Here is a 17,350-nt window from a genome sequence, read left to right as displayed (position 1 = left end):
AATGTTAGTGCAAAGCCCCACTTCAACAAGGGAGGAAGGATATAGTCTGAGTTCATCCTCTCACTGACCCCCTGCTATATAGGAGGAACAAAAACATACAACATGTAACATAAATATAGTTTAATGAAGGATTAGTCTGATGATAGTCGGGTGTGTATTATTTGAATCATAATGCAACGACACATGGAGTCACAGCAATATTCACTGCCAAAATATTTGCATACGATCAAGAAGCAAGCCATCAATATACCACCTGGTACTTTCAAGGGTCTCTGCAATAAGTTTTTTGTTATACGGCTGAAGTACAACACTGAAGGTCCCTTCATGGCTTAGACTGAAATCACATTACATAGGAAAACGAACGCTTTCCCTTTTAAAAAGGTTAGTTGTGTTGCTTGTGAAAATTGTGGTATGCCCCATCTATCGGCCACAAGGAAAAGCACAGGGGGAGGTGGTGCCAATGACGCCCTTACCGCATTGGTCGTTTCAACAACAGCAACCGCATGGGTCCTCTGCGATATCTGGAACAGGATCATTTGCGCCGATTTCTGCCAACGCCCGGCTTTCATAGCCCTTGGCTTTGTGGGTTGATCTCATTTCCTGTGCGCACATGCGATACGCTGCACAGTCCTCTGGGAATTGTAGTGACGCCCCCCCCCCTTTTTCTGGGCTTTGGCATTCTCGTCGTTCTGGCCACCAGGCCTGCAGCGCCCGGTACACCGCGGCGTACCTTTCCCAGGTCCGCGCCTGTCCGTCCCTCTGGCTCGCTGCGGCGCACGCCTCCCGCTGCGGTGAGTGTGTAACAGAAACACCTGTACTTCCTAGAGTCTTTTGCCTTTTTGTAGCCATTTGAATCATGTTCCATTCTCCTTTCAAGAAGTTTGGGACGGCTTCTTAACCGTTTAAGACAGTCAATTTCGTGCTGTCAACTCAATGAAAATGACAAATATTTTTGTATTCGCACATTTATTTTCTGATTTAATATTTTTAGAGAAGATTTACACTTTTTCGGCTACCAAGGACCAACAAACTGGTACTTAATTTGCGGAACTCTTCCGTATGGGATTAAAAAACAAGCATTTGCGATGCAATAGGTCTCGCATTTGCGAGAGTTTGAGCTATTTGCATTGTAAATGACAATGCCTTTGATTTATGCGTTTGAAAACTTGAAAGCTGTGCATAAACAAGCACTTTGTACTTATAGCCCTTGCTTATGAGAAGCAAAGCTGGCAGTCTCCTTTACTGACATCCTTGCTTCTCGTAAGCAAAGACTATACGTACAAAGTGCGTGTTTATGCACCGTTTGCAGGTTTTCAAAACAAATTAATAAAAGGCAATGTAATTTACAATGCCAATAGCTCCAACTCCGCCTTGCTTCTCGTAAGCAAAGACTATACGTACAAAGTGCGTGTTTATGCACCGCTTGCAGGTTTTCAAAACAAATGAAAAAAAGGCATTGTCATTTACAATGCTAATAGCTCCAACTTTCGCAAATGCGAGACCTATAGCATTGCAAATGCTTGTTCTGTAAGGCTTTATTTTTGGGCTGTATTAACAAGGATTAGACCCTTTTCACACTAAAGCGGGATCTGTTCTCATTGAAAAGCCTTAGTCCTGGCCATACAAAAACCGCCACAATTATTTAGGCGTAGACAATGGCCATATTGTGCCCTTACAAAAACCCTGCCCAGCCATGGCAAGGCCTGCTCTAGCCGCAGGAGACAATAGCTGATAGGATTAGCTAGATAATGGCTGCCAGGGTTAGGGGGCATTCAAGTGAAAGCAAACAAAGCGAGCCCACTGTGAACTTGATGAAAATGTCAAACTTCTACTGGGGGAGGGGTGAGGGGGTGGACAAAACCCAACAAAAAAAGGTTTTCGGCTTGTAGAGTCATGTGATCACGACTTCTTACAGCAAGACCCACATTTGGATGAAAACCCCATTAGTTGCGGGGTCAAATCAGCACCCGCCTGCGGGGCCAGCCTGGAGAACAGCTATAGCTGGGAGAAGTTGGAGAACTAAAGCCGTACTTGCAGGCCAACCTGGCAACTGGAATTATGGGATTGTGTGGCTGCAGTGATTTCCGCATAGTCATGCATTTGCCACATCTGCCACATCATTGAATGTCCGCTGCAAAACTTGCAGATTACAACAATGAAAAAAGTTTTGTTTCTAGGACAAATGGAGTAAAACTAACAACGCAGGGACATGTTTTGCTGCGCACTGGAAGGCCCTTTAGAAAGGTAACTGTCACCTTTCAGTTTCTTATTGCTATATATAGGTGTTAAACTGGTACTAATAACGTGATATATAATATTTGACCAACATTTTTAAGGTGTATAAAAGTTGAAATAAAGAAGAAATACTATTTATACCACATAATGTGCCTTCTCTTGTCACATAATTTGGTGCTCCCTGGTTGTATTATTTCAGTGGCCCTACTTTAGGGTTCCTACTGGTGCACTAGAAATGACAACTCTGGTTAAACAAAAGTGAAAAAAGGCAAATATGAGTCACACAACTTTTCTCCAAATCAGATAACTTCGGTTTTGCAGCAAGCCATTTTAAAAGAGCTCATGGGAGACATAAGGATTATGTTAAGTGTCTAAACCAGTAGGGTGCCAAAATAAATTCTTCTGGGACTGGCTCATCTTTTAGAACTTCTCAAATAAACACTGCACAATGCAGGCCAGAATGAGCAATGTCATCACAATGGGTATAGTTGAAATTTGTGTCTTTCCCATTGGTAATGTTTGTTTAATGACATTGATCAACTCTGCTTTAAATCGGCAATCCAACCAATCAGTGGTGCGGTGTCTAGTCACGTGCTGTGACTTTTTTTTGGGTCACAGACGACAGACATCCCTTGTCCTGAGCTATCCCACCAAATACGACAACAAACTACAATCAGTAAAGGGCCCCTTGGGATGTTGTGGATGCTAACTCCTGCAGTTCTGATCAAGAGGTGTTAGCATTATGTACGTATGGAAAAATGACAAAGACTATATCAGCATTACTTATAGTTATGTGTGTCTCTCCATCCTGTTCAGATGTGGAGGGGTGAGGGTCATTATCACACTTGTATATAAACCCTGGTTCATATGTCGCAGTGGATATGTAGGGCCATTCAGAACCCTCCTGCCTGGAATACAAATGGGCATCTATTAGTGTAAGTGAGGTAGGTAGAGAGAATGACAGTACTTGTCTGTACCCCCTCGTTCATATATTGTAGAGGATATGCAGCGATATTGAACATGCTCCTGCCTGGGATACAAATTGGCACCCATTGGCAAACGAGAGTAAGGTAGGTAGAGAGAATAATGCGGCACACATTCTATGATGCCCCGGGGAGCAGCTTACTTGTAGTCCAGAGGCTCCGATCCACGAACCAGAAAGAAACAGAAATCAGGAGACCGCATGTGTAAAGATGTGGGCGGGTGGAAATTGCATCCTGATTAGTCGGATAACACTGTCCCTACAAAAATAGAACAAGTGCTCGCGATCACTATTGTAAACAAGCCGACGGGGGTAAGGAAACTGAAAGCGCGCGATGCGCGTATTCACAGGATGACACACGCATTTCTTACGTACTGAGCATGCGTGCGGGCAACCTTGCCTGGGACATGGAACGCACGGCAGTGACCGGGACTCCCATGAGCTGAGGGAGCCCCGCGTGTTGCAGCCTGCGTGAAGGAGCCCATCCGCAGAGAGAAGTCCGACGGGAGCCCGCCCCGCCTTTGTGAATGCTGCTGCGGGGCTCCTGTGAGCATGACGGAGCCCCGCGTGTTTCTGCGCCAGTGACCGGAAAAGAGGCCCCCTGCCACGAGGAGACCAGCTGAGAAGCAGCGCAGAGTCCCCTCAAGAGCCGGTAAGTGGGGCGTGTGGAGCGCGCGTGAGCATTAAAAAAGGCTAGTGCAGGAGGCTGACTTGCCTCGGAAGCGGCGCGCGTGAGCATTAAAAAAATGCTATTGCAGGAGGCTGACTTGCCTCGAAGCGGGACAGGAGATGTGCACAGCTTGTGGCTGTACGTGCGTTTGCACCTGCTCCAATCGCCATGCGTGTGCCCATCTCCTGTCCCACTTCTGAGGCAAGTCCACAACAATAAGCCTCGCTGGCAACAGCGCTTAGCGCTGCATACGCCAGGCTCGACCTAAAAATGAATCCGATCACCAAAAGCAAGTCCCACCAGATCGTCACAAACTCTCTTAATTTTAAGATTAGTGGCAACCGTATTCTTTGTTGCCCAGAAGGAGCATCCATTCGACTTATTGAAACTAGTCAGTTCCAAAAGGGGGTTCCCGAAGTCCAACACCTGGAGTCTAAAAGCTGGAGGAAGGTGAAACGAGCTGTGTAACTAGCTTTTGAACATTTCCCATTGCAACTACTTCCTGAACCTGCCAGGAAAAAGAATGGGACTGTGCAACAGGCCATGGGATTACTCCCAATTTCCTTTAATCCCACCATCAATCAATTGTCCCTCTCTACAGCTCTATTTCTGGACCAGCAAACAGCAGAGTATGTGTTAGAGCATTAACTTAATTAAAATATGACCTGGCCTTCTGTTAGAACTGGGGGTCTCTAGTTGGCAGAGGTAGGTAACACTGTCCAAATAGGGACCCTTGCTTCTAGTCAGGGTAAAGAGGAAACCCTCTGAGATAACCCCTGCTCACCCCCTTGGTAGCTTGGCACGAGCAGTCAAGGCTTATCAAAGGCAATGTGTAAAGTATTTGTACCAACACTCACAGTAACACAGTGAAAACACCACAAACTGACTCCACAACAGTTTAGAAAAATAAAGGTTTTTTAATCTAAACTACTCAAGACCAAAACGACAAAAATCCAACATACACAGTTCAAGAATATGGTTTCAATAGGGTTCTTAAGGTTGCGATAAAATAATCCACAGTTGCGTCACTTTTAGCCAACAGTACCTAAAGATGCGACAAAGTTCCAAAACAGAAGCTGGTGCGGTGGAAAACAAGCGATGCGTCACTCCTGAGACCTTGGGAAGGCGATGCGGCAACCCCGCTGGATGTAGTGGGCGTGTTGCGACGAATCCGGTCTGTATGGGGAGGGAGGCGATACCTTGTTTGGATTCCGGTGCGGACGTTCCATAGTGCAAAAGCTCGCAAAGGCACGATGCGATGATCTTTGGGGGCTGCGACGATCTCCGGAGCGACGATGCGCGGTCCAGCGGCGACCTTCCTCTCGTAGCTCCTCGATGCGATGGCTCTGCGACGATGCGGTCCGCAAGCAAGAGGTGCGGCGATCTCACCCAGTGACGACAGGCTCTGCGACGAAACTCGCAAGCAATGGTAATCTTCCCGCACCGGACTGGTGCGTCCCACAAACGAAGGAAGCGACGACTCTGGCAGCGGCAACAGGCGCTGCGACGATCTCAGCCTTCGTAGCGGCGGGAATTTCTTCGCACTGACGGGGATGCGCTCGGCAAGTGAGCAATGCGATAAAACTTGCAGAAAGTCTTTAAAATCTTTGTTTCCAACTTCCCAACACAGGTACAACTTCCAGAGGCACCAAAACTGGCCCAAGCACTCCAGGAAGGACAGAACTCTCCCAGCAGAGTTCAGGGAAGCTGGGGGTGAAGTCCTTTTGTTCCTGGGACTTCTTAACAGGGAGCCAGCTCTTCTCAGGCCCTTGGAGATTCCTTCAAGCAAGGGGACACAGCACAAAGCAAAGTCCTTCCTCTCTCCTTAGCAGCAAAGCAACCGCAGGTAAGTCCAGCAGAGCAACAGCAGGACAGTCTTCCTTCTTCAGTTTCAGCTTTCTCCTTGGCAGAAGTTCCTTCTTGATTCCAGGATGATCTAATTTTCTGTAGTCAGGGGTCCTGTACTTATACCCCTAAAAGTCTTTGATCCCTTTGTGCAGGAGGGCTCTGAGCCGGTCTGAACCAGTTCTGGGTGTTCCTTGAGGACTTTGTTTTCCTGGCCTCTCCTTTCCTTTCAGAGAGAGGGGCAGGGTCATCAGCCACCCAGCAGGAGGTGGAGCCAGCATTGTGGAAGGCAGGCACAGCCCTATTCAGGCCCAGGTGCTACCCCCTCCCACCACTCTAGATGCAGATGGAGCTATTCAGCCCAGGGATGGCCCAATCAGACTCTGGGAGCCACCCAGCCCCTGTCACTCACAAACCAGACAGTCAATTCACAAACAGGCCAAGGCACTCAGAAAGGTCAGACAAGAGAACAACAACTTTTCTAAAAGTGCTGATCTCAAACACAGGATTTAAAAACAACCTTTCCTAAAAGATGTGTTATTAAATTCTGAGTTCAGGGATACCAGACTTGTATGTCCTATCTTGCTCCTATGGGAAGATATGGTAGCCACTGTGGCCAGCATCCCCCATGATAGCCTATGGGGCAAGATAGCCTTACAATAGTGAAAAACGAAAATGGCTGTAACTCACTACCAGAGCATGTCACCTGCACAAGTACATGCTCTACCTTTCACATACACTGCATCCTGCCCAAGGGGGTACCGTGGGCCTTCCATAGGAGTGACCAATGTGTACAGAAAGGGAAGGGTTAGGCCTGGTCAGTGGGTGCCCAGAGTCCTAGGTCCAACAACCACGGGTCAGGAAAAATAAGGGAGGAAGAAGCAAAACGTTTGGGGATAACCCTGCAAAAAGGGCCATTTCCAACACCTTCCTTTGAGAGGCAGCTGGTCATCAGTTTGTGGCCTAACTGGTCATAGTATGTGTTGACGTCGGCCCCTGGAGATAACTGTCTGTGGAGAGAAGTTGTAAGTGGTTTCTGAGCTAGAGGTCACAACTCACAAGCACTGTACTTATCTTTTTCCTGTTGCGCCTGTAGCGAAACATCTATAAAACTATTATTGTAGAATTAGTTCATCTGCAAGTGGTGCTGCTTCATGTGTTTTAATACGGTTCAAATGGCATGTCATAGCACTATTTGTGTTGTCGTCACTGTCCAAAGCCATGTAACCTGATCGGAGCGTAATTTGTAAATATGAAGTGAAGGGATCCAATGCTTTTCTGAGGAGCCCATCCCAGTAGTGTCAAATTCAAGTTTGACTAAATATCAAGTCTTCCTATATTGATTTAATTTCATGCCTCTTCCTTCAAAGACCCTAAACTTCTGGTTTCTTTATCTATCTCTCGGGAGACCATTTTTGTTTTATTGAAGTCTGCCTTATTGCTTTCCTGTCTTTCTCATCTTCCCTCTTACTTCCTTTTTTGTATCTATTTCTCTTACTCAAGGTCAAAGTCTAATAATGAAAAATAAATGTTGGTCCCAAAGTGAGCACTCAAGGCTCATAACCTACAACCAGGGTTACACATTAGGCACTGTCTTGCTCTCACCTTAGAAGCCACTGTGAAATGCTGAATGCTAGGCCTCAGAGTTGTAGATTATGTTTTATAGATTATGCATCTGAATGTAATTCTCATATTCGGCTTGCAATAAATGAGATTGTGCAGGAGCAAGCATGGAGACCCAGTAACGCGTGCCTGGAACCGAGATGTGTGACTGTAATAAACTGAGATCTACTTGGGACAGGAGACAGGAAGCTGTCAAACAGTAGGAAATCAGGAATATAAGTGTTCAAATCCTGCCATGCATGTGACTGTGATCAGAGATTGAAAGACATTCCATTGCTTAGGGCCAGTGGCAGATGGGCTGCTGGGTCAGAGGCTTCTGGTGGTAGGGACAGTTGAGGCTTCGCCATCAGCATCCTAGTGGTTTCCCAACTCTGTTTGAGAACATGGGAGCCACAAGTTTGGTGAAATGTGACCCCCATCGAATTAGAGCTGAACTCCCTCCACCAAACTCTAACTGACCTCTAAACTCTGTGTGTAATATGCAAGATGCAGTAAGTGTTTTCTGAAATACAAACATCCCTGAGCAAATCTTTACCCAGAAGGGCCATGTTTAGTACAGATGCAAATGGAGAAAAACGAAATTCATCCACATGCAGTACTGTGCCTGGAAATACCTGGGTTTTTAACTTGAACTTTAGAAATTAGCATCAGAATACTTTTATCAAGGGTACAAAAAGTTGTGATAAGAACTTAACATCCACATTTGATTCGCATTAAATGTTTATCAGTGAATCCCCATAGGTTACCATGGGGACTGCAGTGTGAGCATGTTTTTATAATAATACCACATGTGGCTATTCCAACACATTTACTGTTTCAAGCATCACTGCTGCCACTGTTGTCTAATGAAGGAAAGATGACAGGATTTGTCATGCTGATCCAACCATGTATGTTGCAAGGCACAATAGGGGTCGCAAGATCAAGTTTGTTATTTTTAGAGCACCTTTTACCAGCTTCCAGAGGGAAGTGATGCCATGGAAAATAAATAGTGTTGAAGCTTCAGGGATGGCCATTTTATTATTTAGTTCCCAGTATCTGTAACCTTCTACCCATCATCAACATCCTTCCCCTTGTCTAGTTTGTAACTCCAGGGGAACATTTATTTATAGATTTCAAAACCCTGTGAAACTTCTAACCAGCTGCGCTTTTTTTTTTTATCAGACTCTCTAATGAGCGTTTGAAAGTGAGACTGCCTTTAGCTTTAGATATTTTTAATAGTGTGTTGTCACATGTTGCCAATTACTGTTTATTAACCGGCATCAGCCACAAGTTTTCAATAATAATTGTTTTAAAAGACTCATACATTTGGTACCCACAGATGCTACAAGTCATGTGATGTCACTTCCAGTGATGCCATCCTTAGTTAAAGTATGCTTAGCGTCACTTCTGATCTCGCTGTGATTTTACTAAAAATAAGTGTTGTGTTACTGTCTGTCAGTAGTCTCCAAAACTGAATACCTGTATTTTGTCTCTGTTTCTTGCAGGTTTCTCTATGCTAAAATACTCTGCTTGCTGGCAGAACTGCGAACATTAAATGTTGAGAACACCAAAGAAATCCTTTTAATGCAAGAACGATCTGCTAATGCTGTGAGCCCACTACTCAAAGAGCTTGTTAGCTAGCCCGGGCCCATGTACCCTGGCACCCTGTCTGATCTACAATATGATCTTTTATTAAAGTGATCCAATTTCAGCCAGTTTCTTTTGATCTCAAGCTGTAGTGTCTCCTGTCATTGGGCTCTATGTCATTACATAATATTTCACAAAACATGTATATTCTGAACTAATCTTTTTTATGTTTTAAAGAAGAAGTTTATTATAGATAATGTAATACAACCTAAAGATACATTATAAGTAGCAATCTGCTCTTTCAGTTTGTCTGTTTTCATCCATTTCCCGATATCCTTATGGCATTGTCAAAACTTGTATCATAATATGTTTGAACACCTTTTATCCTTGATGCTCAAGTCTCATGTTCACTTCTCTAATCTTGTGTGGTATAGTTTAATCCTTTATTCCTTTCATTTTGTTGTCAGTACACCCAATATTTATTCACTAAGCTATAATCTCATATAGTCAGTTATCAGCTTGTTTTGTTTAATGTCCTCTTGAACTCGCCCACTGCCTGTCCTTGTCCACTAGAATCTCCGCTAATATTTCCCAATCCTAATCTCCTCTTATCCTGACCACTATAATTTTGTTAATTTTCCTGTCCTTTATTCTCTTGAAGGTCCTATAATCTTTTTTCAGCCTGGCTTTACAGTTAATTCAGTCTTTTCTAAAACTGTGCAACCTAATCATCCAGGTTCCTGCATACTTTTCTGCTGCAGTTTCACCAAAACTTGTAGCCTTTTTGCTGTCCTAGCTGTGACAATGGAAACGGGGTACCTCCTTTCACCGCATTGTGTCTTTCATACTCTGAATTGTCATCTGTTACTAATGAAAGTGGAAGCTGTGTGGGAGGACATTGTGGAAGGTCAGGGTGCGGCCATCTTATATGAACTAAAAAAAAAGAGCAAGTGTCTCGGGGATTGAATGCAATAGGTGCACATGGAGGGGGAGGACAGAAGGGTTACCTGAGGCAGGCCAATCTGCTTTTGTACTGTCAGGGCAGCAACCTAAAAGTGATTTTTCTCTCCCCCGCTCATGTGCAGAGTGCTACTCTGGCCTGGGACTGAGGACCTGGCCAACAGGGCTCCCCATACTAATGCGCTTCCATCTTTGGGAGTCTTCGGGGCTTGAGAAGGGTTTGGAGTGTGAACTCCTGCTCAAAATGTTTACTTCCTTTAGCCTTGCAGAATTAGGTGGTATTTGGGCCTTTTAAAGGTTGGGTAGTTTCTGCTTAGGTTACCAGCCTTGCTTGCTCTTCCACATCCTTCCTCGTTCAGTAAGTGCATTTGTTCAGCAGTAAGCAGTTTTGTTTCATTTAAAACAAGAACTAGGTCGCAATGCAGGCTAGTGTTAACGTTCCACCGAAATACACAGAAAATGTTTAAAAAATGCACGTGAAATAGCCAGGTCGTCTCAATCTAGGGCTGCATTTACTTCATACACATTTAGACTAACTGCCGCCATGTTTCACGTGTTTATAGGAATGAAATGTGGATAAGACTCTGGGGGAATTGTGTGTGACCAGATAGAAGTGGGTTAAGGCACTAGACTCGGGGTAACTTTTTATAAAGACAATGCAATAGTATTCCCACAAACAGAAGGCTCAGATTTCTTACAAGTTGAGAACGCGGAAGGTAAGATTCACGCAAACGTCTGAAACACGCGAGTTGATCGTTATTTGCCATTTGTATTACTTTGTAGTTGGGGATGTTTCAAGAGAACAATATGTACAGGTAGGAAATAAACGTGCCCGAGTAAACAAAGGAAGTATTCGCACTAAACAGGGCTCAGCAGCATGTCCAATGATCACAGAGCAGATTAGTGCTAATCCCAGCAGCGGGCGAACAGGGACACAGGTCTGTGCCGCCGGCTCTTCGCCTTATCACGAAGAGCGGGCATTGTAAAATAAACCGAGAGAGCAGATGGCACCGTCAAAGACGAAACACTCACTTTCCTCTCACTGCATTGTATTTAACGGCCAATTGACGGGGCGAGGACACGGCCTTTCCACGTGACTCTTCAGCTACCTTCAACCCCACTTGTACCCCGGAGTAAACCAGACCCTTCCCACGTGCCCGTAGCATCACAGGCCTGCTCGCAACGGCGCATGGGAAATGGAGGTCGCGGCTTTTGAGGCCTATCTGCCGGCGAGACCTACGGGACGCTGAGCATGCCAACCCACAACTTTTCGCGGCTCAGTGAAGGGTAAAGAAACCCATCCAGCTGCTCCACCCGCCTCATCGACATTTTCAGCCCCTCCGGTAATAACCTGCTCCCAAGAATGTAAGAATGGGGTATTTTACCTTCATCAGCCTCCTGCTGGCAGAAGGGAACATTTAAGGCACACGGAACGGAAAATAGACACAAATAGAGAGTAACGCTGTGAACGCAGCCGTGGCTTTTTTTTTGGTGAACAGCCTTTACGACGCGGCTGTTACACCGCCGTGCCGTTACAACACGGTCTTTTCAACGCAAGTCGTTACCACGACTTGCGCTGGAGGGCGCTGCAGGACAAGGAATTTTTTAATTTACTATTCAACACCTTCCCCGATGTATGTAGGCTGGTGTTGGAATAGTAAATTAATAAATTCCTAAGTCCGCACCCCCTCCAACGCAAGTCGTGGTAACGACTTGCGTTGAAAAAACCGCGTTGTAACGGCACGCGTTGTAAAAGTACGCGTCGTAATGCGGTACATCCTTTTTTTTTTTATTGTTACGCTCCTCGCCCGTTTTTTTTTTTTCGTGTTGTTTTTTTTGTCACGATCTAGCAAGGTGGACAGAACGTAAGAAAACCCTGAAGACCAGATAGATCTGCGTGAAGTGCCTGAAGATGTTGCAGGCTCGGATGGGGGGGCGAAGGCGAAGCAGAAGTGGCTGTGCCCAGCAGACTGTTTGATCTGTGACTGGGAGGCGGAGGAGGAGTGACTAAGTGAAGGGAGGAGGAAGAAGGCTCGGATCGACCTCGTTTTTTTTGCAACATGGAATAAAGAAGGGAAAAGAACACCAAAAAAAGATGAAAAAAGGCTCCGATATGTGCAACACTGAGGTGGAAAGTTGCAGCATTTCGAGGACTCTTTTGATCTCCAGGAGAGACGTTGGGAGTGAAGCACCTCGTCAGCAGTCAGGGGAGAGGTATCAAGGGGGAGGAAGAGGAGCACAGGGGGTTTGAAGAGAAGGGGCATGGATCCGGACTGTCGCTGACAGGTTTAGCCTCTGTTCCCCTGCCAGCGGCATGTGGCATCTGGAGGGGGCAGCAGCAGCAGCAGCGGGAACTTCCGATGAGAGGCGCCTGCCCATGCCCAGCACAGTCTCGAAACCTCGGAGGCGCAGCGGCGGCCGGCTGCAGAGCCCCCCGTGGGCGCCACTGCGTCCAGGACCTCACCCGCTGAGCCCGGGAGACTCCAAGCACGACCTGCGTCACAGAGAGCTTACAACCTTGCCCATAGAAAAACACGCCCCATAAAAGAATGTCCAAAACACGCCCCCCAATCTCAAAAGGACACGCCCCCCAATCTCAAAAGGACGGGGCAACAAACAGCAGTCAAAACCACGCCCCCCAGAAAAACACGCCCCATAGAAAAGCTGCGTATGCTCACACTGTCTGTAAGCCCCGTCCTTTTCAGACTGGGGGGGCGTGTTTTTGACTGAGAACGTCACTAGGTAGAAAGAATGTCAAAAACACGCCCCCAATCCGAAAAATACGGGTCTTAGAGCGAAAAGAGAATGTCACTGAGACCTCTTCTCCAATGGCTGGCCGCCTGTTTAGGAGGCCAGCGAATGGAGAAGAGGGGCGGGGCTTAACCACACTACTCAGAGTCATTAAATCTCGCCAGCGAGACTGCGTATGTGCGCAGCCTACGCTAGCCGAGACCTAAAAAAGTGCGTGGGTACTGCTAAGGTCACCAATTCCCTTTCTTGCCCCTTTGACATCATTTTACTCATTTAATTCCATGCCTGCTTGGCACACGTTGCCACATTATTGACAGGGCCTTCTCTGTACCAATATTGCCAGAGTGGAAAAGATTGTGTGGCAGGTGCTCCCCACATCCCTTTAAGAATTAGTAATGCTGCTAGATCTGTTCCTGAATCATTGCCCACCCAACAGGAGCAAACCTCTTTCAGCATGATATTCACTGGAACAAAAAGCAAATTGTGAACATTTGGTGCATTTCACAACTTCCTTTTGAAAACTACCATAACGTTTTAAATACCCTCGGCTTAGGCCCCGCATGTGTTTGTGTGGCTTTTGATCCACTGTGTTCACTCTTGCTTTTTTGTCAATTCCATCAAGAAGAATCAAATCTTTAAAGATGTATCGTATTCATCTGTTTAGTTCAAAACTCCAAGTAATATAATATGTTCTCATTTTTATGTCTTGAGATGTTTAACGTAGAGCTACTTACAGCACCCTAGTACTCTTGAATAGGAGGGCAATAAACAGCCATATGGGCATTATCTGCATTCTCTGCTTGCCACTGTGGACATTTTGTGAGAGATTTCAGAAGATTTTGAAGATCTTAGTAGAAGAGATGTGTCATAGTAATAAACCTGTAAGTAACAGTGTGGCTGCTTAGACCAGTTCAGGTTCTTTTCAGATATTATTCTACTCCATTGTTGACATCCCACGTCTTCTCAGCTGCTTTCATACCCACATTTTAAACCTTCAAAAGTAGATTGTACTGATTTTAAAATTAAAAAGGTAGTATTGCAATAGTAACTACAAAATGTTTTCATAGGGAGCAGTTTACTGATTGTTTTGTCAACCAATACATTTAAACACAAACTTATCTTACATTTCAATTTGATTTATTTTTATAACTGTCATGGCGAGTTTTTGAACAATATATTTAATTAGTCCTGGAAATATATTATTTCACGTTTTGCAAACATAAATGAAGAATTGTTCTAATACACAGAAATTCTAATGTTCACGGTAAATATCATCAGGTGTATTCAGCTAGCACGTGTTTCGCTGCTTTTACTTGTTGCTTCTTCAGGGCTGAAAACATAAACAAAAAAGCACATTTTAGATTAATTACTTTCTCTTTTTTTCTATTGAAGTTGCACTAACGTCTATGATTCCATTGACAGATTTAGACACACAAGACAAAGCTCAACTTAATCTGAGCACTCCAATTTTCCCCAACATTGACCTAATACATTCTATCTTTATGTCTGGACATTTTCCAACATACCTCATATCTCTTTATATGTTCAGTGAAGGTGCCATTTATAGTCATCAGGTCATATTCCAATCTAATTATTCAATCAAAAGGTTTTAAAATAAACCAAATCTGTTGTTATTCCAATTTCTCCAAAGCACCAGTTCTGTCTCCTACTTTTCTCACACGTAATAATTATCATATACAGTTCAGGTTGATAAAAAAGTGATTCTTAGCTTTTGATTGATAAAAGAAAGTAATTTAGCCTGAAAGGAAAAGATCATTTATAAGAGAGGTAAATAAGAGAAGCCTAAGAGACATCCCTTTCCTGTATTCTTATCCCATTGATAGGCTACTACATAGTGTTGTGCTCCACTTACCCTCCAAAGGGGTTCTCTAAATAGACATTGATGGCCGATAATTAATTTTTCCAGAGCACATCAATAATCGGCAATACAATATTCACATCAAAGGTATTCTAAAATAAAATAAAAGGCAAACTACCATTCGATTTGATGACTCCACCACCATCTCAAGACCCATATAAATATTTAACAACTAAGCATTACTCACACAGCAGCCTACTTCACTGCCCTAACTTCCTAAATACTATGGAAATTCAGTCATGCACAACAATAAACATGTTGCCGTTGTCTCCCAATGTTGCCGTTCTCTGTTGTCTGAAGGCAGTAAAGGCATATCAGACAACACAACCTCATCCCTTCAACAAAAAGTTTCCCTTCAAAGATCATAACATGGTCATTTCCTACAAACTGTGTTGCCACTCACATTCACAGCATACATTTCAATATTTGTCTTTTCTTTCTTGACTTTCTGCCTTGTATAGCAATTCAACCTGTTACAGAATTAGAGGTGTCACCACTGCCCCTAAAGGTTACCGCTCTCTTGTTGGCTAACATTAGTTTTTACTACTTGCGCTACATAAATCATCACCTCGACTTGATTTACTTTTTCTCATTCGATTGGATAATGCCAACACGTGTACTGAGGCATTTGGTAGTATCTCCATTTTACCTAGTGCCATTGTGTGATCTTTCACTAGAAACAATGTTGCCACTAACGATCTAAGCATACACATACTCAAACAAATATTACCATATCCACTTTGCAACCTTTCCACTTACTCTTACTTTAGTATGAATTGAATAGACTCTCAGCGTTGTTGTCTACTTTGTTTCTGCCTATTACACGATAATCTCAAACCAATACTTTCTAAGCCTATTTAACCTTCATAACGGGTTGTCGCTCGCACCAGGTCCACAGCATACCACACTGACACCATTCCCTTGACTATTTAAATACAGACCTCATTTCTCACTTTGACAGTCCCCTGCTAATTGGCAGTTTTCAAACTAAACACAACCATGTAACATGTAAGTTCTGAACTGTATTTCATTAACAACAGTCTCAATTCAACAACTCCAAGGCTTTGTTTATAACAAAATCTTACCCAATTTCATTCTATTGCATCCCACAATACTGCTATCTCTTGTCATATATCACATAGGGGGTCATTACCTTGTGGCCCAATTGCATAGGAAAAGCTCCCCCTGCCAAAGATCAAATTAAAAGCCTGGGAGTCTGGCTGGACAATAAACTAAACATGAAAGTCCAAGCACGGAAAGTTGCAGGATGCTGCTTTGGATTACTAAGGATGATGAGGAAAGTCTTTCCACTGCTATCTTGGGGGACTAAGAAATTAGTAGTCCAAGCACTAACTCTCTCACGCCTGGACTATGCTAATGCTCTTTATGCCGGATCACCACGATCCACAATAACGAGTCTCCAGGCAGTGCAGAATTGTGAAGCTAGATTGCTCATGAACATCCCTCGGAGAGAATCAGCTAGAAGAGCCATAGCTTCATTACACTGGCTGCCTGTGGCAGAGAGGATCCAGTTCAAAGCCCTCTGCGTCACCCACAAGATCTTGACTGCAAAAAGTACTCCAATACTTCAGACAATCATTGTCCCTTACCATCCTAATAGAACTCTTCGCTCTGGAAACAAACGCCTAGCAACAATTCCAAGAATTCGTAAAACCAGAAGTGGAGGCCAGCGATTCTCCTATGTTGCTTCCAGAAGATGGAACACTCTCCCAGACCATCTGGTTTTTCGGAAGCTACTGAAAACACTGCTATTTCCATCTAGCTAAATGGAGTACTCACAGATCAGATTCCACAGCGCTGGGAGGCCTCAGGATAGCCATGCGCTCTACAAATACCGTTACAATTACAATTACAATAGTCTTCCATGTAGTCTGTCTCACATTATTTCAAAATTATGAATTTAAATTGATAAACTTAAAATCAAGATCACCAGTGAGAACCAAATCCAGTATTGTCAACCTTTCATTGTCTCGAGGCCATAGGCCATTACACTCCGCTATTGCAAACTAAAAGGGAAAATTTATATTGTTCACAAACATCACTTAATTGCTTCATACTATAACCTCTCAAATATTCATCTGGTTCATCTCATTGTTCAATCTTTTGCTATCCTAGTATTGTACAACCAAGCACTCCAACATCCTCAAGATCTGGCCTCAGTTTCAAAGTGTAGCATCCTTTTTTCACTGACTATGGATATTGTAACCTATGGCCGTTCAGCAACAGTCCGTTCTTTTTGGTCCACAGTTTCTTAAGATATTATAGTATAACAAATCTATACTTTAAGTAAATTATTCCGCATTAATTAAAAATTACGAGATTTAATGTTACCTCTCTCACACTTCAGGTTAACAGCGAGACCCGAACTTACACTTATTTTCATTTCTGTTGTCAGGCCTCAGTTCATTGACATATTCAAGAAAGAAGTCTCAATTTTCTGTATCAATCTTTGCATTCACTCCTGCCATTCGGATCACAATCCCAATTGTTTTCACCCATTATTCTTATAAGCCAGAGCAACTGCGACGCCGCAGTCTATCTAATTTTATTCTTTAACTCATTGAAAGTTACATTAATAGTAAGCTCATGGACACAGTGTAAAGAACAGAGAATTAGATGAGCAGAACCAAGACAAAAGATTGTTTTACAACATTTGTGTCTACTAATATAGTGTCGTGCTTAGTTTTCTGTCCAGGTTTAGCCCCATTTCTACAGTCTGTAATTTCTCTATCCACCAAGTCTCCTTGTGATGGAGACGCTGTGTCCTATCTCCACCCCTGTGGTGGCTTTTTACATGATCTATACCCATGATTCTTAT

General features: G+C 43.9%; 1 protein-coding gene across 4 annotated transcripts in view; it reads left to right on the top strand.

The window, feature by feature from the left end:
* Positions 1–9,045, top strand: part of NR1I3 (nuclear receptor subfamily 1 group I member 3) — a 908,808-nt gene extending 899,763 nt beyond the window's left edge. For all 4 annotated transcript variants that reach the window (XM_078671477.1, XM_078671479.1, XM_078671478.1 and 1 more), the window contains one exon: positions 8,840–9,045. In XM_078671477.1, coding sequence (XP_078527603.1) covers positions 8,840–8,975 — 136 coding nt within the window. In that variant the 3' untranslated portion in view covers positions 8,976–9,045. The remainder of the gene's footprint in view (positions 1–8,839) is intronic.
* The last annotated feature ends 8,305 nt before the right edge of the window (positions 9,046–17,350 follow it).

Source organism: Lissotriton helveticus, chromosome 12 (assembly GCF_964261635.1).
Source record: "Lissotriton helveticus chromosome 12, aLisHel1.1, whole genome shotgun sequence".
Lineage (NCBI taxonomy): Eukaryota > Metazoa > Chordata > Amphibia > Caudata > Salamandridae > Lissotriton > Lissotriton helveticus.
This window is presented reverse-complemented; position numbering and strand designations above follow the sequence as displayed.